General features: G+C 54.1%; 1 protein-coding gene across 3 annotated transcripts in view; it reads right to left on the bottom strand.

Moving 5' to 3' along the window:
• HDAC4 (histone deacetylase 4) overlaps positions 1–20,762 on the bottom strand; it is a 242,510-nt gene that overhangs the window by 89,536 nt on the left and 132,212 nt on the right. For all 3 annotated transcript variants that reach the window (XM_029224637.1, XM_029224635.1, XM_029224636.1), the window contains exon 4: positions 7,464–7,614. In XM_029224637.1, coding sequence (XP_029080470.1) covers positions 7,464–7,614 — 151 coding nt within the window. The remainder of the gene's footprint in view (positions 1–7,463; positions 7,615–20,762) is intronic.

Below are 20,762 nucleotides of genomic sequence, written 5' to 3'. Positions count from 1 at the left end.
TATTTGGGAGTACCACCTGACCCTTGTCTATCAGTACTCGGGAGTACTACTTGCTGCAAATGAGAAGACCGACTGGTTCCCTCTGCCAGGCCCTTGATAACCCCGGGGACGTACACTGGTTCTCCTCTCCAGTGATGCACCTTTACGTCCTTGGCTTGCTTTTCTTTCAGAGTCTTCCTGTCGCGTGTGTGGTGCTGCTGTGGGTCTGTGTGTACACTTTAAATGTGCAGCCTTTAGTGCGTGTGGCTTTTCTTCAGTAATACATTTACTGGCAGCCGCCACATGCTGGCGCGGCGCATTTAAGCCTCACACTAATGCTGTAAGCGCCACGTGGCCCGGGGGGGTGGGGGTGGTGCTGAGGGTGGACAGCGCCAGGTGAGGTTGTTCGGATGCTCGGTCTCACCAGCGTCCTGGCTCTCGGCTCTGCGTTCTGCTTGCACACGCAAGGTCTGTCCTGGTCTCTCACTTCCCTTTAAAATGTGGATTATATTCTGAAGCTGTGAGATAACAGAAAACAGTGGCCTCTGCCCTGGTCCAGGCACAAAAAGCTCCTAAAACGCTTGCAATTCCCTAAGGGATCAGAGCATGAGCAGCATCTCTTGTTCTCATGGGGTTCCTGGGTGGGGGATGGTCACCAGGAAGACCAAGCCTTGACGAGAAGCTTGGCATTCTCAGCTCCACCCTCACGCTCCAGAGTGGGGAGAGGGGCTGTAAGCGGAGTTAGTGATTGATGATACCCACGCGAGGAAGCCTCCACAAAACCCCAACCGCACGCAGCTCAGAGAGCTTCCGGGTCGGTGAGCACATCTGCACTGGGAGGGGGACCCCGACCCCACGGAGACAGAGTCTCCTGTGCTTGGGACCCTCCCAGACCTCACCCTCGGTATCTCTTCATCTGGCCGTTCATCTTCCTATGGGACTGAGTCCTGAACCTGCGAGATCTGATGCTTGCTCTGGGGAGGTAGTGTCAGAATTGAGTGAAACTGTAGGACACCCACCCGGTGTTGCAGAGAATTGCCTGTTATGGGGAAATCCTACACATGTCTGGTGACCAGAAGTGTCAGGAGTGAACTGCTCTGTGGGAGTGTGGTGTCTACGTAAGGCTAACGGAGAAACACGAGACGAGAGAGCTGCATTTTTCCCAGCGCTGGAAGGAAAAGACTTAAGTTTTTCCTAATTCAGATGTTCCAGTGCTTGTTTTTATGGCATCTGTTCTAGTTTATCCATTGTGATTTTCTTCCATTTCCTGGAAGCTTGAATTTGATCTTTTCACTGGTTTGGGAAACAATCAGCTTCATTTTATCCTTGTTTTTCTGGTGGTGGATTTTCATTCATTTAGTGGTTTTCTATTATTTTTTTTCACATTTCACTCTGATGTATGAAATGAATTTTGGTGTATAAGACTCTACAGATATTTTGAGAAATTGCTCATAAATTGTTAACATCATTAGAGAAATATCTTTCTTGTCACCTTTATCCAATTCCAAATATAACTGTTGTCATTCGCAAATTGAATTTCTGTCTGTCTATAAATAGATCGGCATTAAAGGCAGCATCCCACTGTGGCCGTTTCATGATGGACTTCAGGGTCAGGCAGAACAAACCCCTCGGGAACAGGGTCCTCCACGCTGCAGAGGGACCTGAACTAGACCAGCCAGGGAAGCACCAGGAAAGTGCCCTAAACCGAGTCCAGAGCACATCTGGAAGGGTCCGTCGGAACACACGGGCTTTTGTCTCAGGCCTTCTCGGCGTCCAAGGAGACAACTCATCATCTCTTGAGCAGGGAGGCTTGCCCGAGCTCCATGTGCTATGTGACGTTTGCGTGTGGGTGCACCAGGCAGTAGGCAGAGCAGCCCAGACCCAGCGTTACAGACCTGGCGACACCCAGCACGAAGGGCCACGGGAGTGGTGGTGGGAAGTGACTGGAGGTATAAACTCACACCTCCGCTTCTGAGCAAGGCCCCTGGGTTCCCTCCAAATGCAGCCAGGGCTGGACTTGGACCGTCCTGAACACTTTCAGCCTGTCTGTCTCGTCTGAAAAATCACACTCAGGGAAACACTGAAATCTGTGTATAACGTGCCTGACACGCAGCCCCCTGGCATTCCTGACGGCCTCTCAGCCCCAGGCGGACACCTGACAAAATACGCTAAGTGTGGACCGTGTCACAACACAAAGTGCCCCCCAACCAGGGAATGGAGGGGGTGGTGTGGGAGGCAGGGGACAGGGGGCACAGAGGGCCCTTTACAGCAGGGAGTGGGCAAGGTAGGTTCAACCCCGCCAGGAAAGAAACGGGAGCCAGATGAGGGGCTTGGTGTCTGGCTCCAGTGCGCTGGCAGTGCGGGGACGGGGCAAGGTCAACGAGGTCAACGCGACCCAGAGGGCCCGTCGGAGGAGCTGACCCTCAGGTCCTTCTGAAAGGACCGGAAGGAGTAAATGATGCAAAGCAGGACAAGAAGTAGGGTTCTCAGAGGGCAGGAGCCAGCAGGCTGGGGGTCAGCTGGCCCGACCTGCTCAGAAAGCCCCGTTGACGTGGATGCACCTTGCCCTGCAGAGCGAGCCACGCTGAGGAAGAGCTCACTCTCCCTGCTTTGGCCACACCCCAGGCTCACACCATGGGCCCCTGAGCTCCAAGAAGGGACAAGGACAGACGCCCAGTTCCAGCAGGGAGGGCACGCACACGATAAATGCAGAGACGGGCAAGGGCAGCTGCCCTGTCCGGTGGGACGCTGGCGCATCCCTGGTGGGGGCTGAGGTATCTCCAAGGCACCTGCTGGGCTGGGAGGTGGACAGTACCCTTGTCCCCTGAACCGCCTGCAGGGCCCTCACAGGAGGAGGTGTGCCTGAGGGGTCCCCGGGCGGTCACGGACACACGTGGCCCTCAGCCAGCTCTAGGGTGGGTGAGTGCACCTTGCCAGGCTCTTATGGAGTCAGAAGAAAACAAACCCATGTCCCCAAACCCCGACTTCCTTCCCCATAAAATGACCCGGAAGTTTCCTTGACAGGGAGAGAATTCCCAAAGGAAGATGCTGATTTTGATCCTCATCATTCTAGTTATATACCCATCTCTCAAAAGACTTCTTCACTTTAAATGAAAGTTCCAGCATCCACAAAACACCTTCAGTAAATGAATGCCAAATGTTTCCATTTTTACTTAAAAAAATTAATTCCTGTTGATGATCATTTATTCATTTGACAGGCTTTACAGAGAACGTACTGTGTGCCAGCACTGAACCAGCCAGCGGGGCTGGAGGTAAATAAAACCCACGGGGAGTGATCAGAGGACTAGCCCTGGAGGAAGCCCAGGAAGGGAAGGGGGATCTGGGCGGGGCCCACCTGCTGGGGACAGAGACCCAGGGGCTCAGCGGCCCTGGAGGCCCTGCAGCATGTGACACCAGACCCGAGTGGGGACACATCTGCCAGGTTTGCGCCTCTGAGGAACGTGCGACTTCCCCAGCAAACGGGGCAAAGAACTTCTCTTGGGGTCCGGTGTTCCATCTTTTATCTCCACCCTTTTGAGCCATTTTTTAGATAAGGTGAACGACTTCCCTCAAGCAATGGCACCTTCTTCCCCAACAGGCTGTACCTGTAACTAACAGTGAAAAACACATAGTTGTATTAGTTCCAAACTGCCCAGAGGGCGAAGACTTGTCTTCCGTTGGATTTTTCCTTTCGATATGATTTAAAGACAGTGTATCATGGAGTCTTAAACACGGTTAATTTAAATAAAACTGATTGAAGATGAGTGTTCGTGCTGAACAAGATAAAAATTGCCATAAACTCTAAGAATTCACTGTTCTACCAAATCAATAGCATTAATTGGTATCAATAAGTACAAGAAGGGGCTTCCCTGGTGGCGCAGTGGTTGAGAGTCCGCCTGCCGATGCAGGGGACGCGGGTTCGTGCCCCTGGTCCGGGAAGATCCCACGTGCCACGGAGCGGCTGGGCCCGTGAGCCATGGTTGCTGAGCCTGCACGTCCGGAGCCTGTGCTCCGCAGCGGGAGAGGCCACTACAGTGAGAGGCCCGAGTACCGCAAAAAAAAAAAAAAAAAAAAAAGTACAAGAAAGCTGCAGAATTACTTAAAAGTACAGTAAATGTTAAGTGTAGCAAAACTTTTGATTAAATATTCAAAAAGAAATTCATTTTTAAAAAAACCCAAGAAACTAAACAACGGAAGCTCTGCACTGCCTTTTCAAACGCTTTCGAAGTGGAGATGCTGAACGCCACGCGCGCGCTCCCCGCCCCACGCTCCGTAAGCTGCACAAACAAGACCCTCGTTCATCGGTGAGGCCCCACGCGCTCAGGAGCCCAAGCGGCGTCCAGCGCGCGGCCCGCCAGGCCTGCCTTCTCTCAAGGCCACACTCTGAGGGCTGCACAGCTGACGCAAGCATGCCAAGGACGCAACTGTACACAGTCCGTTATTAATAATAAAACCCGACCACCCAAACCCACAAGCTGAAAACCGCCAGGGCTGCCGCTGGGACCAGCTTGGAGGGGAGCAGAGAACATTCCTTCGCCCCGTCAAGGGCCTGCTCGGCAGGCAGCAGAAGTCATTTTTTACTTTAAACGTGTTTTCTGAAGTCAAATCTTTTCATATTTTGTGAGGCTGAAGACGTTATTTTTATTGGAACTTTCTGGCAAACTAGGAGGAGTTACTGTAGACCAAGCTGGTGAACTGGGGTTTGCTGGCACGCCGGGCGCACAGCAACTCGCCGATCCTAGCAATCTAAACCCTCCATCCTCTGTAAACAACCATTCCCTCGTTCCAAAGAAAAGCACGTGGAGGAGGCACACTGAGGGGAGGGCAAGGAACAGGGGTCGGGCAGGGAGCGGGGCCACGTCAGGGGCCAGGTGCGCGGGGCCCAGCAGGTGTGCCTTAGCTCTGGACCCCACTCACCATCCTGCCCGCAGCAGAGCCCCTCCCAAGGGCACCTGTGAGGACCGGGGTGCTGTCGTCCACGGGGCAGCTTCTATGGAAGCCACAGAGGGAGACCACTGAGCCGCCAAGACGCTCAGGCCCCTAACCCGGAGAGAGGACACTGACCCCGATCCTGGTTCTCAGCCTCCACTGCACCTTAGAGTCGTCCCAGGAGTTTTAGAAATGAGAGCACAGGCACCTGTCCTCTGCTCCAGATCAGTGCGTCACAACCGGGGGGCTGGTTCCTGACACCGTGTGCTACAGGCTCAGGTGTGGTCAGATCCTGGCCGCACCCTCAGTGCAAAGCAAGTGGCGGTGAGACCAGCCTGGCTGTGTGGACCAGCTGGGTAGCTGGCAGGCGGATGCCATGGGAGCCAGCAGGCCAGGGAGTGAGAGCCGTGAGTGTGATGGAGCCCATCTGGCACATCAGCCCACTGCGGGGCCGCAAGGTGGCCCACAGACCAAGGTGCAAGCAGCCAACCCAAACCTGCAATTCTGCTTCTCCTGATGCCTTTCTGTCCTCGTTTCTGGAATCCCGACTGTGGGCCATCGCTGAGTCTGCACATCACCATCTCACCAAGTTGTTGTGATCCAACGAGATGCACCATCAGATTCAGTAACTACTTTCAAGTACTAACAGAAAAATTAGATTTCACGTGCAATAAAAACTCTCTTGACCTGCTTTCTAAATTGAAACTCTATCAGACAGTTAAAGTGAAAATACATTCAAAGTGTATTTATTTCAAGAGTGAAACGCTGTAGTAATGGTTGGCAAAGCTGTTAATTTTATGTATAAAAACAACTAAGAACGTACGAATACTGGGTTCAAGATGGGGGAGCAGAAGGATGTGCGCTCACTACCTCTTGCGAGAGCACCGGAGTCACAACTAACTGCTGAACAATCATCGACAGGAAGACACTGGAACTCACCAGAAAAGATGCCCCACATCCGAAGACAAAGGAGAAGGTGCAGTGAGATGGTAGGAGGGGCGCCATCACAGCAAAATCAAATCCCATAACCGCTGGGTGGGTGACTTACAAACTGGAGAACACTTACACCACAGAAGTCCACCCACGGGAGAGAAGGTTCTGAGCCCCACGTCAGGCTTCCCAACCTGGGAGTCCGGCAATGGAGGAGGAATTCCCAGAGAATCAGACTTAGAAGGCTAGCGGGATTTGATTGCAGGGCCAACCATTTTCAGTAGTTGAGGATAAAGAATTTTTGAGGTTTTTCGAGGTTAATATATACTGGTAGGGGGCTTCCCTGGTGGCACAGCGGTTAAGAATCTGCCTGCCAATGCAGAGGACACGGGTTCGAGCCCTGGTCTGGGAAGATCCCACACGCCACGGAGCAACTAAGCCCGTGCGCCACAACTACTGAGCCTGCGCGTCTGGAACCCGTGCTCCGCGATGGTAGAGGCCGCGACAGTGAGAGGCCCGCGCACCGCAATGAAGAGTGGCCCCCGCTCGCCACAACTGGAGAAAGCCCTCGCGCAGAAACGAAGACCCAACACAGCCAAAAATAAATAAATAAATAAATATATACTGGTAAAGTGCCTAAAGACTTCTATTTTTACTCATGAGCATAGGCAGGGTAAATCACCATACGGTCACGACATCAAATCCCGACACAGGAGGGAAATGCACATCCTGACTTACTGACACGCAGGATTAACAGGGGGCCAGTGTGTTCACCTGAGCTCTGAGGTCCCGGGCAGAAAGGACCAGAGCCTGGGGATGTGAGAATGGGTTCACTCGCCCCCCCTTAGGTCCTGGGTGTATCGCTGCAAACGACAAACTACCAAAACAAAGAGGCCCAAATACACACGAGGGAGTGTTTGTTCAGCCACAACCTGGGAGGGACACGGCACCCTGCGGGTGGAATGCCGAACCGCGTCCATCCTTTCGTGCGAGCCCCAGGCTCTCTGCCCAGCGCTGACATGGGGAATTCCGCCTAATTTTCAAAGGGGGAACAGCATCCAGAGGAGTCCCCTGGCTAAGATCCAGTTGGGTGTCTCCTGGAGGACAACAGACCAGGCTGGTCTTCGCACAAGCACGGCCGCAATGGAAAGCAAAAACTGGGGTCAAAGGGCAAATGTGCACCCTGAAAGGTGGGTCATCGCGCCTCCTCTCAGCCAAGGGGCGTCCTAGCAGCTGCCACCTGGTGTTGGGTGCTCACTGACGCCCTCAAAACAAAACAACTTTGAAGAAGTTAAGGCTGAACACACAGGTGAGGCTCACTATGCATCTGGGATGCTTTATGGTTCTTAGCATTTTTTCAGCCCACTAGGAGTCTGCAAACATTCCTGCAAATGCTTAAGTCAAACCCAAAGTGGGGCTGAACGCCCCCTGCAGCTCCCAAGTGAAGACAAAGCTGCGGACCAGCCCTGAAGCTGGGGCGCCCGGAAGCACAGCCCCGGAAGGGACACCAGCCAGGCGGCTCCTGCCCCGGCTCCGCTTCTGGGGCCTGGGCCGCGGGGCCGCGGGGAGAGCCGCCTGGCGAGGGTGCCCACGCCGCCAACCCGCCGGCTCTGCTGCGCACTCACTCTCTTTGCCTTTCTCCTTGTGCTTGAGCTGCTGCAGCTTCTGCTCCCGCTGCTGCTTCGCCAGCTCCTGCTCTTGGCGGTGTCTCTCCAGCTTCCGCTGATGCTCCAGCAGCTCCTGCTGGTGCTTCACGGCCAGCAGCTCCTGCTGTTGCTGCGGGCAGGGAGGGAGGAGACAGAGACGGTCAGAGCCTCGCCCCGAAGCAAGACGACGAGACAGACACACACGCGAGAAGGTCGGCAGAGGGCCAGCCCATCCCCGCGCCGCTGTGGCCGTGGGGACCTCGCACCCTGCGCACGGCCCGCATCTCCAAGGAGGTCCCCTCGTTCAGTCTGTCCAGGAAGCAGGGCTGCTCGGGGATGTCTCCTAACCACTCCACGCTAAATACCAAAAATGAAAATAAAAATGACCGAATCGCTAGAAGAAAATACGCCTGAAGATTTGCGCAATCTCATACGTTGGGAATGCCTTTCGGAGGATGACGCCAAAGCGTACGAAATGGTGTGGCAGCTTCGGGAAATTGTTTGGCCCATCCTTACGAGGCTAAACACGCACCCACGCGAGACCTAGCAACCCCACGCCCACGACTGACCCAAGAGACGTGGAAACACATCTGCGCAAAGCCCTGCACGGGACTGTGCGTGGCAGCTGTGCGCACGGCAGCCCAGCCCGACACACCCCAGACGTCCCTCAGACGTTAACCCAGCGGCAGAAGTGTGTGTCTGTACGTGAGAATCCCACCCGGCAATGAAAACGAATAAACTGCACAAACGGGAAAAAACACGCATGGGCTGCAAGACAAGCGAAGCGAGCGGGTCCGGCGTCGACAGGGCTGTGGGATACGGGCCAGAGAAGAGTCAACATGCAAAGGGTCTATTCACACGAAGTTCTGGAACAGGAAATCCTAAGACGTGGTGATAAAAATCAGAAGAAGGCAGCTTCTTGGGTGAGGCAGGAAGACGAGGCAGGAGGGAGCTGTGTAGGGTGTGGACTGCCTGACAGAGACAGCATTTGCTCAGATGCTCAGGACTGTCGAAGCGCAGCGGACAGACACTCAAGGCCTGTGCGTTTCGTCGTGTGTAAATGATATCACGTATTTTCAGAAATGACATAATTGACAACATAAAAAGTTACCTTCGTAATAAATACTGTAAACAAAATTAAAATGCAAAAGATGAATGAGGAAACCTCTGTGCAGTGTTTGCAGCACAGAGACGGCCGTGGTAAGTTACTAAGGCTACGGTAAGCAGCCCCTAAGAAGGTGAGCAAAAAGACCAAGAGATTCACCAAAAGGTGGTTCAAAATAAATGGGGGACAAGGGCTCAAGCTCACCAGCAATCAAATCCCGCTGTCACTTATCGCACTGGAAAAGGTGAGAAAGAACAAGCCGGCCAGTGCGGACCGGGGCTGCGGGAAGAGGCTCAATTAAGCCGACACGCCGGACACCGGTTTTCCTCAAACCTCGACCAGCAAAAGCGCCCGGGGGGTGGTCTGTGTTGCCTCCTCCCGCCCCACGGCTCCCCCATCCCCGTGTCTGCCCCCTCGCTCTCTCTCGCTGTCTGTCTCTGTCCCCCTCTGCCCATCCCTCGCTCTCTCTCTCTCTCTCTCTCTCTCTCTCTCTCTCGCTGTCTGTCTCTGTCCCCTTCTCTGCCTACCCCTCGCTCTCCCTCTGTCTCCCTGCACCTGCCCCTCGCTCTGCCTGTCTCCCCACCCCCGCCTGCCCCCACTCTCCAGGGCTCCGGCCACGCGCACTTGCCACCATGGAAGGACCTGAGGACCTGAGTGGGGTCAGTCTGGCCGCCCACACCCTCCACCCCGGCCACCTGCACGGAGCCGCCCTCGTCCATGGCACCTTCCAGGGGGGCCCCGTGTCCGCCTCGCTGCTGGGCGGGGCGGGCCCACCCCCTCCCTGTCCCCGGGTGGAGGGACGGGCTGGGGGGGAGCCGGCAATCTGTCACCCAAGAGGCCCCGGGACTCTCCGTTGAGAACGCTTCACCGACGAGCGAGCTCCCTGTCACGGACCACGTGTGTGAGACACAGCACGACTGAAACAGCTTTGTGGCCACTCCCGGGGACCGCGGCAGACACCTCCTTGCGGCCCCGCTGGCCCACGTGGGAGCCTCCGCAGACGGCATGGCCGGCCTCCCGGCCCTGCTGCAGTGGAAGGGACCTGAGAGCAGGGCCCCTACGGAGCCTGGCGGGCTGGTCAGACCTGTGCCCACACGCGCAGCAGGGGACCCACGGCCCTGCCCACAAGCCCTGCCGCGAAGCGGAGGGGGTTCCTTTCCAGCTGGGACCACAGGGACAGAATGGCAGAGAGGTGGGTGCAGCTAAGCCCAAAACCCGCGCAGGAGGGAGGGAGAGGGAGGCGGCCGCGGACCACCCAGAGGAGCCAGTGTCCGGACCCCCGCGCAGCAGCTCGCACCTCCCGCGGGAGATTCTGCGTCATGCAGCAGGGCGCGCAGGGGCGTGGCCGCCAGGAGTGGGTGCACCCAGCTCAGCACCCACCCGCGGCATCCCTGCACACTGAGTGCCACTGCTGAGAGCTGTCTGTGGAAAACAAAATTACCTTCCCAACACCCGGCTTACAGGAACTCAGGGGCAGGAAGAAAGTTGCAGAGGCCTTGGGGGCGGCTGAATTCCAAGAGCAGATCTCCAAGCTAGCTTCCCAGTTTTGCAGTCAATACAATCTGGTTTGACCATGAGCTGAGCTTCGGTCCCTTCAAGCTGATGTCGCTGTGCGTGTCCATAAGATCAGCTTAAGAACTTTGCTAATATATTTCAAAACAGTGATGTTTTCTTCTCTTTTAAAAGGGAAACCGAATGACACCACTGGGACAAAAGAGTAAATGAGGTGGGGCTAAACCATGTCCCTTGTTATCATTAGTTTTCTTCCAGGAGGCAGTACTCAGAGCTGCACTACCTGCTCTTCTCAGAACAGGGTCGCACACCGAGGAAGGTGCCTCTGCCAGAAGTACTTGTTGATCCGTATGGATTCAGGGAATCCTGCCTGGGGGCCCCATGGCTGTCTCTGTGGGCAAAGGCCCCTAGCGGCTGTCACCAGGCCACTGCCCACCGCTTTGGGATTCTACCAGCGTGGCCAGCCTCCAGAGGCGGACCACTCAGAGGGCTGCCTGGTCAGGAAGCCAAGGCCGTGTCCTGAACAACGGATCTCGGAAGGAAGAACCTCGCCCCCTTGGTATTCCCTACACCCCCAGATTGCCTTAGGTACAGCCCCGGGTTCCCTTTCAGCTGCTCAGTGCTCATTTAATGTGTAAAGGAGGCGCAGGCAGAAAGGTCTCACGATATTTACTTTTCACCCAGAGCCCAGAAGGAAAGTGAGGTCTCTCAGTTGTCATTACAAAGAGACTAGAAACAACCACCCCAGACCCCGAGGATTAAAGTTCACAGGATGACAAAACTCCCAGAAAAAAGATATTGTCATTGAGTGTTAATGAAAGGAGCAATTAGAAACCACAACTCTGATTCCCCAAAATGCCCCAGAGCACGACACTGTAGAAGCCTGGCATGGACAGCGCGGAGCCGGGACTGCTGTGGGGACACGGGGCTGCCACGGTGAAGTCCACGTCCACCTGGGACCGGAACCCGGAAGTTCTGTGCATCAAAGGCCCAACGGGCTTGCCGTGTAGGTTTTTCAAAGATGGTCAAGAAACTTCTAAGGCATCATGTGGCCCACGATCTGAGGCGAGTGCAGGGCAGACCTGCTGACCCTCGGAGGTCACTTCTGATAGAGAGCATCCTCTCCTGGGTGCTGACCTCCAGGCTCACCTGCTACCTGGCCATGGTTTCTAGGGACCATTTGCGACTAAACTATTCTTCCCTATGGGATCCTCAAAACGGAACCATGTCCATCTTTATCTCACTGGACTTCCTGGCTCAGATCGGAGAGGCACCCTCATTTCAGTACATGCAGAATCGCTCTTCCCTCTGGCCTCATGGCACATCAGCGCTATCAAAAGGTTCCCTGGATGTGTCACTCACGTTCCCACCCAAATCTGGATACTCAAATGCTGCAAAGACAAAAAGGTCAGCCATCAACATGCCGGTCAGCAAGAGGAAGGCTGGCATCACAGACACCCGGCACTCTGGACGCTGCGGAAGCTGCGGACTGGACATCGCCGTGCGCGCTGGGGAGAGGGGAGCGTGAAGGGGGAGGGGAGAAGTGATGGGTGAAAGTGGTCAAGGGAGAGCCTGGCCGGCCTCCCCTTCCTCCACCCTCACCCCCCAGTCTCCATTCGTGTGACACGCGTTTTCCTCCCAGGTGGGGTGCCTTGGAAGCTGCATCCCCTTGAGACCAGTGGCGGGTCCCCTCCGTCTGCAGGGCATCCTGGCTCCTTCCCTCCATGGGCTCACCACCACCGGGACACACTTCCTGTGGCGGCTCAGGGCTGACTGAAGACTCAGGCTGTGTCTGACCCCGTGCTCTCTCTGCAGAGGGTAGGTCTGAGCGAGCCCATGAGGGCACCGGGCCAGATCAAAGCCCATGTATTTATCAGCAAGAGCCAGTGAGGAGGGATGAGGTGAAAACCACGTCGCAAGCCAACGCAAGGGACGGTTTTCTTTGTAGAGCAAACTTCCGCAGCCGCCACCTCTGGAGATACACACAAAGACCCTCCTCTTCTACAGCTGCAGGCAGCCCACAGCACAGAGGGCACCGCCAAAGGTGAGCAGGACGCCTTACAAAGCACGACACTCTCGTGGGCCACGAATGCCTGGTGGCAAAGGAAAAGCTGGGCCCAGCGTGGCAGCCCGAGGGGCCATCAATGCCCCCTGGGGCAGCAGGTCAGACAAGGCCATCCACCTGCCCGTAAACAACTTCCTAGAAACCCAGAGTGCCGGGTTTATGAGCAATTCCTGCCGTAAGCCCGTTAATTAGGCACAGACAGGCTCAGGGATGACGCAGGGCTTCTGGCTGCCACGCGCTTTCCCAGGTACCAGGGTTATGGCAACCTAAGTGCGTCCTGCAGGCTCATTAAAAGTTGCCTCAGGTGACCCGGAAGCCAGGGCCCCAGGTAACATCTCTCCAGCTACCTGGGACAGGTAATAAAGAGAGTAAACATGATGGCCTGGCTCCCAGGGCCATAAAACCAGGTTCCTTTCAATGTTATCCCTTTCCCTTCAAGGAAAAGAGTCACACGCTCAACTAAATAGCTCTTAGAGCTCTCTCCTGTCCATGGAGACAGCACAAATCACACCGACAGACTTTACACACACACACACACACACACACACGTACGTATAAAAATTCAGCCTCACTAGTAAAAAAGGACATGCAAATAAAAGAGTAGAAATCGTTTTTAGTTTTTGCCCATTAGACTGGAAATACACTGCGAGACCTGGGAAAGGGACATCCAGGCTGAACACAGCTTTGGAAGGAGCAGGAACTCTTCTGGAGGGCGACCCGGTAAGACACTTTAAAATGTGTAATGTGCACACAGTAGTTTTCATCTGAAGCGATTTATTCTGAGGAGACCTGCCCAAAGGATGGGGCCTGCAGTCTGGTCCACAAGCAGGAACTGTGGAAGATGAGCCCCCGTCTCCCAGGACGGCACCTGCCAGACAGACGTGTCAGGACAGGTTCCCGCCGTGCAGTGTAGACGGGGAGGCTGCAGCGCCAGGGTCACAGGATTCAGCCCCGAATCTGGACTCTGGCTGCTTCGGAGCCTCAGTGGGGGTGGCATCCACGCCAGGAGCATCCCCAGGCTCCTTGCCCACTCACAGCCCGTGAACCCACGGGCTCCTGGTGCCGGCAGGACGGACCCGTCTAAAACCCCGCCCAGCGCAGGGGTTCTTCATGGGGTGATGAGAATGGTTTGGAACCAGACAGTGGTGATGGTTGTACCATATTGTAAATGTGCTAAATGTCATTGAATTGTACACTTTAAAATGGTCAAGTGATGAGCTTTATGTTATATGAATTTTACCACAATGAAAAAAATGAGTAAGGGAAAAACTAAGTATTTTCCATAAAGAAAAGGGAAAAAAAACGAGCAGCCACTTCTCTCTGGGCTCCGTCGGGTCAGGAGGACCACAGCCCTGAGACTGAGGACGAGCAAGGTCCCCGTGTGTGTGCCCCGGGCCCTCGGGGTCCCTGGACGGCCGCTGGGGACGAAGGCGGAGCCTGGTTCTCCTCCACGCTCCCCGCATCCTACCCGACGGGCCTCAGGAGAGAGCAGCCTGCGTCGGCAAAGGGAACGGGCAAACTCGCCTGCGATGAAAATGATCAGAACCCTGCTGAGCACTAGAAAACTACAAAATAGCTCAGGTGGTGATTAAATTGTGTCCAGCACCGACCCTGCCAACAACCTCTTCTAGGAGAAAAAGGCCAGGTCTCTCCACACAGGACCCAGGAAAGGCCTTTTGTCCTTGGGGAGTCACCTGCCCGGGAGTGCGGCTGCCTGACCTCACACCACAGGAAAATGGTTACAGGCCTGGAGAGGGTGCCTACCATGCAACCCCAAGGGAGACCCCAGCACAGGGAGGAGAGGCCCGGCTTTGCCTAGCTCTCCTGCAAGCCTCACACCCAGGGCAAGCCCTCACCCAGGGTCCAGCCTCAGCCACACAACCGCAGTCCATGGCGTGGGCAGGGGCCCCTGGCGCACGTGCTGTCACAGATAACTTTCCAAGATCCCAACATGGTTACAGAAGTTTTAGTCAATGCATGGAAACAAAAAGGGAGGAAACAATTATAATTTGCAGATGACATTACTGTCTACTTAGAAAACATGAAATAACCAATTACAAATTTCTTAGGACTAAGAAGAAAATTCTAGACATTGGTTGGCTAACAAATAATAATGAAATCAAGGGCTCTACACTGACAGTGACCAAGTAGAGAATAAAATGAAGAAACATTCTATTCATAACAGGAGAAAATATATAAAATACCCAAGAATAATTAAATATAAAATCTACACCCCTTATATGAAGAAAATAAGACAAGACTTTTCGTAAGGACAGAAGAAGCCTCAAATCACAGGTGGTAATTCCATATTCCTGGATTAGACAGTTAACAGTAGAAAGTTACTAGTACACGTCCTGCTGATTTATTAACTTGCGGCAACTTCAATTAAGCTTCCAGAGCAACTTTGGGGGACGTTATGAGAAAGGGTTCTGATGCTCACCTGGCAAAATGAAAGCTCACCCGGAGACAAGCCGAGGGAATTAAAAATGAAGAACAAATGTGTGGGGAGTGGAGACCTGCACGGTCGGATCCTGAAACATGAGCACAGGCTCCCGCTGACACAGGGTGGGGCTGGTACGAGGAACAGAGGGGGCCGGAGACAGGCTCGGCCAGACAAACACGCGCTGATTATGGGACAGAGCTGGCATCTTTTAAATCGTTAAGAAAACTGCTTTGCTTCGTGAATGAGGCGAGGCCAAGCAGATAACTGACAAAACATAATGGACGTTGAAATAACGCCAACTTATAAAGAACACTCATACACTGATGAGAAAAAGGCAAGCATTGCAACAGAAAAACAGCAAAGAAAACGATCATTGGTAGAAGAAATGCAGTAAGCGGATAGCAATATGGCGAAACCACAATCAAGGAACTGCAGGCACGACATGAGACAGAATCAAAACAGAACGTGAACAAGTTCCACTAACGCATCAGACTGCGGGGTCAGCCCTGGCCCCTCTCCTCTGGGAGGGCAGTCACGGATCGGCCAGCCCGCTGTGTGCGGACCGTGGAAGAGGGAAAACGCGGGGGCGGGTAGCCACCCACGCAGCAGGCTGTGGATGGGAGGGAGGGTGCCCTGCAGCGCCCCACAGAGGCAGCTACCACCTAGGACAGGTCAGCGAGCGCTGGCTGTCATGGTTACTGCTGCCTTACTATTCTGCTCTCGGAATAAGCAAGGGGGGTGTGTGTGTGAGAGACAGAGAGACAGAGAGAGACAGGGAGACAGAGAGACACATGCATACCCAGGACCTGGTGTAGCTTTTGGAAAGAAACATGGCAAGAAACAAAAGCCACAGAAAAGGACTTATCCTGGGTCAGCAATACCATCTCTGTTTTGTTTAGACAAAGGCATATGATTCATGAACGAGGACACTAAAAACAGAAGAAAAACTGGAAATGACCTTAATGTTCAACTCTTCAACTATTAGCACTTATTTGAATTCATTGTAAGACTACAATAAAACCATTAAAATCATGCTTTTGAAGTGTATGTAATGGTAAAGGGAAATGTTAACAATAAATAAAAACCGCATGTCAGTATAATCCCAATTCCATAAAACTACAGATACACACACGCACAATGTACGTAATACAAGGTTACGGGAATCCACTACAAAATGCAATAGCTTTCCTAGCTAACAGCGCTGGAATCACATCTTCTCTGTGATTTGCAATTATTCGATAATTAACGTTAATGACTGTGGCGATCAGAAAGAGATCGTGATGAAAACATCCTTGTAAAAAACGACACTGTCTGGGATGCAAACAGCAGGGCCCTGCTCCTCTCTGGTACACAAGCCTTGGGGAGTCCGGGGGCCCGGGACCTTCCCCCTCCTCCTCCCGTTTACCTACGCAGGTGTTCCTCCCGGGGTGCAGGAGGCTCCAGGGAGATCTGTGGGGAGGATGCTGTGAGCAAACGGTTAATGAGGAGGTCAGACGTGTGGGTGAGCGTGGCTGAGTGGACACAGGCGTTCACTCCCACTCCTCCCGGAACCACGAACAGGAACGGCGCTTTTTAGGAGACACGGATTCATAGGAACAAAGCCTGCAGGAAGCACTGGAGAGCAGGTTTGTCGTCAGAACTCTGGAGATGAGACCCGGCAGCACCCCAGAGGCACAGCCCAGACGGCACGGTCAGCGTCGCGTTCTACTCCATCCGTGAAATGGAATACTCGATACATTCCCAATACAAAATTGTCAGTATTTGCCAAATAGCAAAAAACCACACATTTATGGAAACATCACTGCCATGGACGGAGGTCAAGGGGCGGCATGCCTGAACCCAGAGCCTTCAGAAGGTGGCCAAGGGATTCTGGCTTGCACGGAGGGCTCCCAGCGTGCAGACCCAGAGCCCTGTCGCCTTCCTCCTCTCTTCACGGTGCACCCCGACTTCTCACTGTCCCCCTACCCGAGCCCTCCTCATGTGCACCCGACTCTTGTCAAAATCACTGTTACCACGCCCTCTCCCGCCTTCCCTGGACTAGGGTGAGGATCCCTCCTGGAGAAGATGACTGCGCTCCAGGCCGGGTCTGTCACAGCCCTGCAATATCCATTCCTCTGGGTGTATTCCCATACGAGCTCTCACCCTGACCTTCAGACTTGCCTTGGCCAGCGAGGCAAGAGCATCCATGACTTACATGGAGGCTTAAACCACTCTTGCCCTCTTGCTGAGCTTGGAACTCAGAAAGCAGCACATAATCCAGCTGCCAAGCACCAGACTGGAAGTGAGGCTACTGTAGTAAGCACTATATTTGGGGTAGTTTGTTATGCAGCCAAAGCTGGCTGAGACACTCATGTAACAGATTCTTTGTGGTCTTATAAAATAGTGGCCATCACCACTCAAGCAGGAAGGACTTTGTGCTGGCTTATATGCTGTAATTGTTTTCCTTTTTGCAAAAAGCAAATATTTAAACCATTGATCCTGATCTAGAGGTATAACAGATTCATATTTCAGATACTTTGAAATGCAAAAATCATGTTACTACATCATTATACTTAAAGATAGTCTGCAGTACAGGACTGAAACTGTAGCCATGATCACCAGCGTTTGCCCACAGTGAGAAGAGCTTACAGGTTTCTCAAACTGTGGGACTGGATTTGCACTGGAACATAGGGAGCTCAGCCAATAGGAAGGTAGGAAATCGCTAACTCCAGGGAAAGCTAAGAGCTGTATCAGAGAGGTCATGAAGCCATTGCATGGTGTGTGTCGGCAACAGGCACCCACACAGACACAAGAATGGAGCCCCTGATGGTTCTTTAATCGGAAGGATGGTCTCAGTATATGAAGCACCCGAAAAGCGGCAGTGTATGCGTGTGGGGGGGGGGCCGGGGATGGAGGGCGAAAGCCTAGTCTCTCCAGCAAGTGGGAAATAATCACCCCATGGGATCTTTAATGCAAGGACGAAGCAGACCATCTACAAACTTCTACTGGCAGAAGCCGGCAGAGACCTGGGGCTGGGGAGTCAGATGGGAGAGCAGGGAGGGACAGCTTCTGCTTGTTTACACTGTACTACATTTCCATTAGAAACACTGGAAATAGGGATTCCCTTGATAACATTTTAAAACAATTCAAAATGACACACAACACACCCCCAAAGCAGCAAATCTAGGTAATGCTACATTTGCCAGGTGATCACCTAGGCTATCCCAGCTGACATAAACACCCACGGACACCACACTCACTACTCTTACAGCCCTGGGCCTCAGTGATCATGCTGCCTGGACCCCATTCTGGGGAGAAGAAAACTAACCGTGCAGGACAGAAAGGGGAACGGGGCTCCTGAATCAGCCAAGACCAACAAAGACACTGCGTCTAGTACAAGTGCAACACTGAGTGTCGAAACCCTAGGAAAGATCTTCTTTACCCAGGGTTAACAATTTTAGTTACATTTTTAAAATTATTCCCTTTTTAACTATAAAATCCTACTCAAATTCACTGATGATTTAATGACACTAATTCGACTGTGTGCTCCAGAAATCCGTCTGACAAACACCAGTGCCAAACGTCACTAACAATATGATCCCTTGTGAAGAGCGTAAATCATCAAAGCAGAAGCCGACTGACGGGATGATACAGTTACATAGTTCATATGGCTTCAGACGAATGAGCTCCATTTTAAGTGGAGAAACAACAAACGATTAAAATGCAGAGAGCATGTAACCTTGAGATGCTTCCTGAGCTGCGTTTCTGGGGCTCCCACCATCTCTGGGAGCACCCAGCCTGTGGGTCAGGGGGAGCTCGGGGTACCCCTGACTTCCAAGCCCTCTCTGCACAGTCTGCAGGTGCTGACAGGAGGACCCAGGAGGGAGACTCTGTTCCATCTCAAAGAGGTGACACAAACTCCTGGAACACCAGATGAGGAGAGAAACTGGGGGTCAGGGAGAAAAAGCCCCCCCCAGGCTGAGGCCCCAGGACAGCGGGAAGCCCGGTCTTGCCCTGAGGGGGAAGCACCAACCGGGCTCAAGCAGTGATCCTAATGTTTCTTGCTGATTTGTTGCAACCCCTCACATACGAGAGGTCGCTGATGTCGCAATTTCTCATTTTTTTCTTGTAGAAGCTACAGACTCAACCAACACAGACACGAGAACATAAGCAACTAGCGTCTTCCTTAACCCTGGTCAGCACAAAACCCACCATCGCCAGTTTCCGGTACAGTCTCTCAATCAGGGGCTGTTTGAGTGAGGACGAGGGTGCGAGGGGGAGTGAAAACAGAGAGAAGGGCAAATCCCGAGTAACTTCTTCAGCCAGGCGCCGTGCCGGGCCCGCAGATGCCAGAGGTGGGTGGCTGCCCGCTACCAGGTAGGCACGTGGAGGGGTGACCTACGGGGGGGAGGGGCACACACAGGGCTCCACCTCCCAAGATGAAGGGCAGTGTGGGCCCCCTGGTCACCAGGAGCCCGGTTAAAAGGGGGCGTATCTGAGAGGACCGGAAAGACACAAGACTGCAGTGATCCTTCAGGCTTCTGAGATGAGATCAAGATACGGGGCAGTTGGGCTTCCCTGGTGGCGCAGTGGTTGAGAGTCCGCCTGCCGATGCAGGGGACACGGGTTCGTGACCCGGTCCGGGAGGATCCCACATGCCGCGGAGCGGTTGGGCCCGTGAGCCATGGCTGCTGAACGTGCGCGTCCGGAGCCTGTGCTCCGCAACGGGAGAGGCCACAACAGTGAGAGGCCAGCGTACCGCAAAAAAAAAAAAAAAAAAGATACGGGACAGTGAGGGCCAAAGTCCAAAACGCCGGCTGGCGAGGAAGTCCGCTCCGCGTGGGGGAGCAGCACTACTGGCCGGGAGAGAGCCAAGGATGAGCTTCTAAATTGCTTTTAGGGGTCACAGAAATGTGAGGCTGCAGCTTCAAAGACAAAAGGAAAGGGGCGGCCTGTGGGGGGGGGTTCTGTCAGTACTGAAAGGCAGGCACCTTGTCTGGCGCTGCTCAGAGCCAGACCCCTTGGGGCGGGGCCTCAGCGGGAAGCCCCACCCCCGTCCCGGCCCTCCCACCCCCACCCCCGCCGCATCCCCATTTCCCCTGCACAGCACAGAGCAGCAGCAGTGAGCAAGGCGCTGGCTTCCCCACCGGCAGGGCAGGTCCAGGCTGCATCCCACAGCGCATCCCACGGGGCTTCCCTCTCCTCCCAACAGCCAGGGGGAGCGGGCGCTTCGCATCAGGGGAGCAAAGCGCATCGCGCTCGCTCTCACGGACCCTCGACCACTCCACCCCAAACTCAAGAGCGCTTATTGAACAGCAGAGGCCCACGATGGCCGCGGGGGCGTCTCCACGGAGACAGGTGACCTCTCAGGCACGAGGACTCGCTGGCTCAGAACGCTACAAGCAAAGCCATGAGGCCTGGACTTCCAGCAGCTCTGGACAGTGTTCTCTCCTTGGTTTGTCCACTGCCAACCTCAGAAGCCCCACGGGGTCAGGGCAAAAGGCAGCAGTGGCAGCAACAAAACTGCCAAGACCCACGGCCTCGGGTGCAGCTCTCAGCTGGCCAGAGGCAGAAACAGACAGTGCGCGGTTACTCTGCATGGTGCCAGGTGCAGGCTAACGAGGAAGCCAAGGCCGGCCTCGGCGACGTCCAGCCGTAGGTGGTGTTGGTCTCTATGGAAAGGGCACCTCAGAAGCATGTGGGCTTTTAATTCTCCAGATCCCTGCTGTCCAATCCAGTAGCCACTAATCACATGTGGCTGCAATGCAGCTGGTCCAAACAGAGATGTGCTCCACGTGTCTCGTCTGCGATGGTTCACTAAGACTTAGCGTGAACAAAACTATTTATATGGATCACAGGTTGAAATAATATTTTAGAAATATGAGGTTAAATAGAATACATTAAAGTTAGTTTACCCTGTGCAGCCAGGTTCCCAGTGACCCCAGAGATCCCTGCCTCTTGGTACTCACCCCTTGTCTGGGCCCCTCCTGGGAGGGCTGGTCGTATGACAGTAGAATAAGGTAGCAGGGTTGGGGGCTGTCACTTCCAAGATTTGACCGGAAGACACCGAGGCCGCCTTCTTGGTCACCTGGATCTTGGGTGTCCACTTTGGGGAAGCTGCTGTTAGAGGCCCACGTGAGGAGGACCTGAGGCCTCCGGCCCACAACCGCAGGA

The sequence above is a fragment of the Monodon monoceros genome, unplaced genomic scaffold (assembly GCF_005190385.1).
Source record: "Monodon monoceros isolate NGI ecotype Baffin Bay Population unplaced genomic scaffold, NGI_Narwhal_1 Super_Scaffold_16, whole genome shotgun sequence".
Taxonomy (NCBI): domain Eukaryota; kingdom Metazoa; phylum Chordata; class Mammalia; order Artiodactyla; family Monodontidae; genus Monodon; species Monodon monoceros.
Note: the sequence above shows the minus strand (reverse complement) of the source record. Positions and strands in the feature narration are given on the sequence as shown.